This window comes from Mesitornis unicolor, unplaced genomic scaffold (assembly GCF_000695765.1).
Source record: "Mesitornis unicolor isolate BGI_N332 unplaced genomic scaffold, ASM69576v1 scaffold1184, whole genome shotgun sequence".
Classification (NCBI taxonomy): Eukaryota; Metazoa; Chordata; class Aves; order Mesitornithiformes; family Mesitornithidae; genus Mesitornis; species Mesitornis unicolor.
In genome coordinates this window covers 14898-23747 of record NW_010180557.1, presented here as the reverse complement: position 1 = coordinate 23747, position 8850 = coordinate 14898, and the positions used below count along the sequence as shown (strand labels likewise).

General features: G+C 42.3%; 1 protein-coding gene across 1 annotated transcript; it reads left to right on the top strand.

Moving 5' to 3' along the window:
- Positions 1–683: 683 nt before the first annotated feature.
- Positions 684–8632, top strand: FGF13 (fibroblast growth factor 13; the record flags this gene model as incomplete). Its single annotated transcript, XM_010183097.1, has 3 exons — positions 684–1087; positions 3069–3179; positions 8529–8632. Coding segments are annotated over exons 1-3 (402 nt in total), but the record flags the coding sequence as incomplete, so codon positions are not given.
- Between the last annotated feature and the right edge of the window lie 218 nt (positions 8633–8850).

Genomic DNA, 8850 nt, shown 5'->3' with positions numbered 1-8850 from the left:
CGTCGCTTCATTTCTGTATCCAGCGCATAGCTCGTGGGGTGTGTGCGGGTGCGTGCAGCTGCTGCCTGAGGACGGCCGCAGCTGCAGTCTCGGCGCTGAGCTGCTGGCGACCAGGCGTCAGGGAAACCGGGGCTGTTTACCGCCTGCTGACAAGTGTTGCGATGCAAAAGGCGAACGTGACTGTGGAGGGGAGGCTGCATTGGCAGCGGCACCTGTAAGGAGCAGAGGGGAAGAAGCTTTCAGAGGCATTCGGCAGCAGGCAGCCAAGGTTCAGGATATCGGCACCTCCTCCCAGTGTCTCCATCACCACTTGCTTCAGATCTCTTCTTAAGGGAGAAGAGGAAAAAAGGATCCCAGAAAACCTCTGCAACTGGACAGCCCCTGCTGGAGTCTAACAGGTGTTTGCTGGGATTTGAGAGGGGAGGGGATGGGTGGGGAGAAAAGTTAACTGGAGAAATTTGGGCTAGGAAAGATGCTATGATCTTGCAGCAAGTGGATGTGCCATGTCTGCATGTGAATAGCGCATCTGGAGAAGCTCGGAGGGATGTCTTGCAAGTGATCTGCTCCATCTCCTTAGAAACACTTGCCTCTGCCTGCAAACTGTCCCCTCTCAGAAGTTGGGAGGAATAAAAAAGCATCAGAAAATCAAAAGGGGAAGATCTCAGCAGACAAAAACGCTCCAGCTAAACTGTTGCATCCTGTCCTGGGGCTCTGGTGCGAACATCCCCCTGGTGCCTCCTGGGCTCCCAAGCCGACTGGCAGTGGGTGGCATTGGCCCAGGCGCCTGGCAGCATCCCCACCATTTGGGACGTGCTGAGCAGCATGCTGGCTGCGGCGCCTACAGCCAGCAAGCAAACCCCACGTGCCTGACCCACCTGTGGTGCCAGGGCGGTGGCGGCCATGGCTGCAGCCATCGCCAGCTCCCTGATCCGCCAGAAGAGACAAGCCAGGGAGCGGGAGAAGTCCAATGCCTGTAAGTGTGTCAACAGCCCCAGCAAGAGCAAGGGAAGCTGCGACAAGAACAAGTTGAATGTGTTTTCCAGGGTCAAACTCTTTGGCTCCAAGAAAAGGCGAAGGCGGCGACCAGGTTGGCAAGGGTTCTGTGTTCGGGGGGTTGGTTTGTTTCATTTAATGCAAACTGGGGTGTGTGTCAGGTGTGGGGAAAGAGGGACTGGTTTCTCAAAGGTTGGTAAAATGAGCGTGCAGGTATTGCCCTTCCTGGCTTGTATAGTCTGATAGACATGGGCACCCCATGCCAGTCCCTTCCCCTTCTATGTTCATCTGGTTTATTTGGATAACACACACCATTGCTATCTGCCTCACTTGCACACCTGTGTACCAGTAATTCAGTAGGCTGTCTCTGTTACACATACACATATACAAACACATGTGATTTATTTGTGGGGGAGACATTAGCAGGGGAAGTTCCCACACATAGACCCCCTTCAGTTTTTTGTTAAATAACTTAGCGCTCTATAAATCTGGTTTTGTCTCCCTGCTTCTCAGGATGCATGTGCCGTGCTTATTTGCTGATTGCAGATAAGGATTTTTGCTTTCGCTGGCACCTGCTAGAGTTTTACTTCAGCACCCTGCTTCTTTCGAGGAATCTCATTCCTGCAGCTGCCCTGCAGAGATGATGCTCTCTGTGCCAGAGGTGCAAAAGATCAGACAGGAAGGCTCAGTCCCTGATCTGAGTGGTTTTTTTGTACATGGGAGGAGCAAAACCCTCTGGTAATGTTGCGATCGCCTTGCTGTGCCATTGATGCCGTTGGCCACACCACTTGCCTGCCTCTCTCAGCAGCCACAGAATTGGTGCCTCACTGGCAATTGTCAAACCGCTCGGGGATGTATCATGGCTAAAAATCCAAAGTGGGAGTTGGATGAATTTCTTGTCAGAAAAGTTGGTCAATAAGAATTGTGCATCCATCAGTACCCTTATGAAAGGTTTCTATCAGGAACTGATGTACTGTTATAAGCTTTTGCCTTCAGCTCCTTCTAAAATGAAGTACAGTAGCAGAGCTCCCTAATGTCTTCCGTTAAAGAGATGACGAGTCTTATCCAGACATTGACTGTTGGAAATGACACTTCATATCTTCACAGTATATTTATCTCTAAATTAAGTAAGTTGTTGTGGAGTGACCTGCGGAGATACATCACCTCCTGACAAGCATAACTGTGTGAAATGACTACAATGCAGATGTCATTGGGATTCAGTGGAAGTAGACTTTTTTTGCAATTACTCCCAGTGCATTACCTCGATATCTTAAATGACAGACTTGACAGCAGATCCTGTGGCTGTTTGTTTTGGTTTAGAATGATCTGAAACCATATTAGATATCTCGCTTTCTAACTGTGAATCTAGGAATGGTTATGAAAAAAAGAAAACACTCCAAATTATGAATTGTTTTGATCTTTCTTCTTCTAGCTGATGAGGTAATTACCTCAACCCTTATGGTAATATTTATTTTGCAGTTCCACACATTGCTGGATTTCAGGGTTCCACCCATCCATTTTCCATATGTTCATTGAGTAGTTTATCACTTTGGATGCTCTGTACTCTTGGGAGCAGCAAGGAATGTTTATTAGAGCTGCAGCAGTTTCTGTGCTAAACGTTTGCTGCTACATATTTAGGGTTTCAACTGTCACTGTGGCTCTTATTAGCGCTATCATAGTAGTCCTCTTTTTCCCCTCCATTTAAGAACTCATGCCTTTGTAAAAGGCAGAATATGCTCTTTGCCAGCTCCTTTCTAATCTTAAATGAGATAGGGCTGAGCTCCTGAGGCCAAGCAGCACACTGTCGGAATTTGTATTCACTGGAAGCAGATTTTATTGTGCTGCCTACATTGCAATTGAAAGTGGCATTTAATAATTTTGGTAGTTGTTTTCAGAGACCTAAATTTAATCTCAGCCTAAATGAAAAGTGTTGCAAAGCTGGTTGTCCTACTTTTGTTTCGGGTCCTTTTCATATCTCAGCCTTGAGAAGAAACCAGATTTGTGTTTACGATCCTGCTCACTTGGAATGGCACATCAGGATTTCCCACATTAACCTCACTGTTGTTTTTTTACAGAACCTCAGCTTAAAGGTATAGTAACAAAGCTATACAGCAGGCAAGGATACCACTTGCAGTTGCAAGCAGATGGAACAATTGATGGAACAAAAGAGGAGGACAGTAGTTATAGTAAGTGACATGAGACTACATGGTGTGTTTGTGAATTGTGGTGTCTCATCCTTTCCATTATAGGTCCATTCAAAATTGTTGTCCTGGCATGACTGAGGGTGTGGAAGTGACATTGACATTGCTCGCAGTGCAGAAGTCTTTCCGACTTCCTGGGTCTGAGAGAATTGCAACTAAAAATCACTTGTAGAAATAATGAACCAGAGGAGGTAATGATGACACATACGACAAACAAAGCAAATGTTATCTCCATGGTAATCTAGAGAAGTTCATTGCTGTCCTTTGGATTTTATTAGGGGTTGTTGGTTTTTTATAAACGGTGAAAATTTGCTCGCCTACTCAGAGGGCCTGAAATAGAATAACACTATCTCCGCTCTTGAACAGGGGCTCATTCAAACAGAGGCATGTTATTTCACACAATGAGAGTTCATCATTATTTTAAAGTTCACATTTCTCTATTATTATGATTATTTATCCCTTCTAAATTTAATTGTACCTTCAGCTTTCAACAAGATTTCCCTCAGCTTTTCTGTGTAAAAGCTTTTGATTTTTTTTGTTTTCTTTTTTTTATAACTTTCAGAATTAATAGAAAACAGAAGATGACTAGAGCATAGATTTGGTGTGTGTAAATAAAATATGTGTTTAACATAGTTGTATTGTTTAGCTTAAACTCCATTTCTGTTCTAAAGGGAGTCAGGCGGAGCAAGGAGTTTGAGAAGGTATTTCAGGACACTTAGACAATAAACTAGAAATTCCACGGGCAGACCTTCCTTTTAAATTATTAAAAAGCACTGATTTAAGTGCTGGCCTTTTCATATGAAAAGCATTTGCAGGTGAAACATAATTTCATTTTACAGTGTGCTTGAATATGGCAGAGTATGCATGAGGCACAGTGGGATGTATCCCATCTTACTTGTCCAACCACTTGCTCCTCTACTTTTCCCACATCCTCTTTAATTCTTTTTGCATCCCTGTATTAACTTCTGAATGTCAGCAGGGAACCAGTTACAGAAGGTCTCCTTAGCACCCTCTGAAAGTGCTGGCCTTAGGGCAGGAAAAAGCATAGGGTGTGTGGGGACACCCAGTATCTGGCATCAAGACCCCTCCTCACCCATGGACGAGGTGACACAAAGACCAGATAGGTGCAGTGCTGAGCAGCTGCTGCCATCTTACTGACTTATTCTCAAGCGTGGCCACAAAATCTACTCTGAGAATGATCATGGACCTTACCCCTTGCTTTTCTTTCAAGTGAATGATTCAATAGTTATGATTTTTAAAATCAGTACAGATCATTCAGGATTTCAGGGTAATTCTATTAATTATCTTTAAAAAAGAAGAAATAGGCAAACCTTACTTTTTACATTCAAGCATGATATTGTTATAAGCTTTTAATGTACTAGAGCAAATATCCGAAATTCCATTTTTTTAAAGTGATCATTTAATTACAGTCCTTTGCTTGCAGTTCCTCTAATAGTGATCCCGAGATTCAAAAGAAGATAAAATTTATGGAAATCTATCCTTTGGACACTCATACAAATGTGTCTGTTTCTAGGATATCTTTGTTTTCACTGTGTCCTTAAGTTTACCATAACCCGATAGATTACAAAGCAAATCATAGAAACTCCTTGTTGCTGGATTCCAGCCTTCCAAAATGCTGGATACTTAAATATAATGGAAGTATTCCAGAAATGGTTGCAGCTTAGCTGCAGCATCTAAATGTTCAGAGCAGAAAAGGTTTTTATAATTTTTAAAACTCACACGCTTTTGTATATATTCCTCTTTTACATAAGATAAGCATATAGACCTGAATATCCTGCAGTCCTGAATTTATTTTAATAAATAAAAACTTCTCCATCATTTGCTACCTAGAGCTTAGTGGGAAGACTGCCTGAAGATCATCTTTAGCTTCTGACCTGGGAGTCGTTTCTTCAAGCTCTGCAGACCCACTGCATTTTTTCACAAAAAAAAAGGCTCCTTATCCACAATTACAGTGAATTTAAAAGAAAGTTGAGATTTTGGAGTAGAATTTAGGCAGGGAATGAAACATGGATTTGAGGAGCCATAGCACTCACCAGACCTCGGTTTTAGACAAGAGTCCATGTAATTTGAGGAAGTGTTTTGTGGAAAGGATTTCCTGGCTGAGAAACAGATTTTGCCTCGTTAGATGCATCAAATCAGTCAAGGTTTTAAATCAAAGCAGAATTTATTCCCCAGTTTTGGCAAGACAAAAAGATTTGAGGACTGATAAAATAAGAGAATATTGGAAACCATATCCTGCAGAAAGCATAAAAAGGTCCAGGTGGCCAAGGATGGCATAGATCTCTCAGTAATGTATATGTTCATAAATCCAGCTGTGGCCTGCTGCCTCCTTATTTGCAGCTCTAATTTTCTGGCAGCTTGCATTGCACGAAGCCCGTAGTGAAGATCTTCTCTCCCTTAGGCATCACGAAGATTTTTATTACAGTGGATATTATGTCCTTATTTTGCACAACACAAATATAATAGAGAAAGGCTAGGATGCAAATAACTTTGCATTATCTTATGCTAACACAAACTGATTGTAGTAGCAAACTACTCATTTTCCTGTGGCCTTTTTGCCACCCTTTCTGCCATATCCGCCCACATGAGGGTCAACCACTAAAAGTGCGATAGCATCTCAAACCTGTTGTCCATGACACTGGGGGCTTACAGAGAAGGGGGTTGCGTGGCCCTGTCACCATTCACTGGTCACAGACAGGCCACTCACTGTTCCAGAAGTTAGACTTGGACTGGGCAAGGACTGGGAGCAACGGTGGCTGCTAAAGGGGATGTTCCCCTTTTTTGGTGCAGTGCCACTGGCCCTTCATCTTGGAGGTGGCAGCTGGGGCAGCCTGGCTGTGCATCTGGCTCTGCTGGCATGGGACAGATGGATTGCGCACCCCTGGTGCCGGTCCCTCTCCCCTTCAGCAGAGGCAGTCGGCAGCGAAGCCAGCATTACTCCTCCACAGCCCTTTTGCAATTTCCAATAGTCTGTGTCACAGCAGTTGCTAATCCTACCAACGTCTAAACCAGTTTCTGGGTGTGCCCAATCCTCAGATTCTCTCAAAATAGACCATGTATGTTTAAGGCAGGGAAACATGTTCAGCTGCTTCCCTCAGCAACTGAGCACCCATCGCAGTGGGTGTCTCAGCCTTCCCTTGGCAGAAGTCGCTCAGCCTTGCATCTCTGCTCACTTCGCCAAGCCCAGCCAGGAATCACTCACTAAACCATATCTCTGTGGCTTGTGGCTGTGAGCTGTATCTTCTCAACTGCCCCAAGCTTTGCCCTGTCTTCAGCTGATCTACTGACAGCTTCATTACGCTGCTTACAGTGCAGCCCATACTTGTACCCTTGTGCTGAAAATACCCCAAGGCTTGCCCTGCTCCTAATATGCCATTAAGAAAGTACCTTTCACAAGAGCCCTCAAGTCTCTGCCTGGATACTGAGCTTTACTTTGTGTTCTCCTGTCTACACAGAGATCTAATGCTGCTTTGGGGGGTTGAAGTACAAAAGAGGGCGCTCCAAGGGAATATTTTGTGAGTCAGACATGGGATATTCTTTCCCCCAAATAAATGCAAGCATTTGATAGAACGAATGAGAAATCCATTTCTCCTAGCATTTCCCTTACTGAAGATCAAAGTTTTGTTTGCCTAAAGCTGTACAGAACTAGATTTTGTGTTAGTGAAGAGAAAGCCATTTCTGTTGGTTTTGTGCTTGCAGGTGAGAGTGCCAAGGGGCTACGTGTGTGTGTCTGCATATACACTTGTGTATGAGAGGGAAGGGAAATCATATGCATGATTTTATGATCTACATTTGTTAGTTCTGGGTGTTCCCACCTGCTCCGCTGTACATGGCTACTGTAGGAAATTCAATGCTCAAAGGTGCCTCAACCTCAGAGGAGGTCCAGAGTCTCTATTCACCAGAATTTAGTCCTTTGTCCCCAGTGCACAACATCCATAAGTTTGCTCTTTCCTTTTTTGAGACACTCTCGACACTCCCACACCCAAAATTTAGGTTCTGTATGAAATGCTGGCAGGTTGCAAATTTTCTTTTAATTAAATGTGACTATTTCGGGGTTGTCGTGCTGAAAAAAAAAAAGAATTTATAATGGGTCATAACTCTTTAGCTTATATTTTTAAAAATAAATCTATTTCTAATTCATTATTCACTTTCAAATTGGCTTCTGACAGTGACCATAAATACCAAATTTCAGCCTGAAGCAGACCAGAGTTTTACAGCCAAGTAATAAACCATTGGAAATAAGAGCCTGTTTGGCATTGCTGCATCCTATTTCTGCATTTATACAGCAGACTGGAAGGAGATGCTTTGGGTTATGATAACAGTTCTTGAAAATTTTCTTAACTCCCCATTATTTTTAATACCATGCATTGAACACAAAGTACTATATCAACTCATTATTACTTGTGTTCGTTTTTAACATATCTGTGAAACTAAGCTATGGCAGAGCTGTGCTCTTTTTTTTTTTTCTTAATTTGCCACTTTACAAACTGGAATCTTCATTATTTGAAGAGATGTTTCTCTGCTTATAAATACTGCTACTATTAGCATGTATAGAAGCATAAATGCAAGCAGAACATTCAAAGCAGCTCAGTTTTGCAAGAACAGATTTAGGGTTTGATCTAATGAATATGCTGTCATTTCATTTCATTTTCAAGTTATTTAACCCTGTTTTCTTCAAACTCATTCTCCTCTCAAAAAAAATCTGATGAGTTTTGAGTGGAAACATTTTGAGATGCTAATGAAGGTTTTTAACTTTTCTGAATTTCATCTTCCTCCTTCCTTTTGGTCAAAACTGTTTACTGAATTTGATCTGATTTTGCAAAAAAATGTTTTGATTGTCTTGAAGAAGACTTTTTTTTCCACATACTGTCAGAAAAACCAAACAAAACACAAACAAAAACAAACAACCCCCCCCAAAAAAAACCACCCAGAAAACATTAAAAAAACCAAAAAAACCCCCGCAAAAACAAAACCAATAAAACCCCACCAAATTAAGTATGTTCAGCTCCACTCAGCAGACCCTGAATTCTACTCATGAGGCAGGTAAGTCACTTCAGCTGCCAGTTCCTCCAGTTCACCATCTTCAGAATGAGGGAGATACATTGGTGTCCTCTGAAGATAATTTCTGAGCGTTTGGTGGAAATTGTATAGAAGACCAGGCTAGTAACAGTATTGTTCTATAGCACCCACAGCTATTAATGTATGCATGAATAGGCATTTTCCTATTTGGTTCTGGTAATTATGGCTTAATTCTCTGTTTAAGATGCAGACTCTAAAGTATTAATTTTGCTCTCCATCTCCTTTCTCTCCTAGCTTTGTTTAACCTCATACCTGTGGGTTTACGAGTGGTGGCGATTCAGGGGGTTCAAACGAAATTGTATCTGGCAATGAACAGTGAAGGATACCTATATACATCAGTAAGTAATCAATTTAAACTTTGTTCTCACTGAAATTATGATAAGAACTTAGTAAATGAATAATTTGCCATTCTAAGTAATCTGCTTATTGCCTATAGAGATGGGATTTGCCAGCAAATTCAGTATAGTGGGGATATTCAGGTTTTAGCTTATTACTGTCTTGCTGTCTTACATTATCAATATATATGGATGTACAGAATAAAACTGCAGTGCCTTTG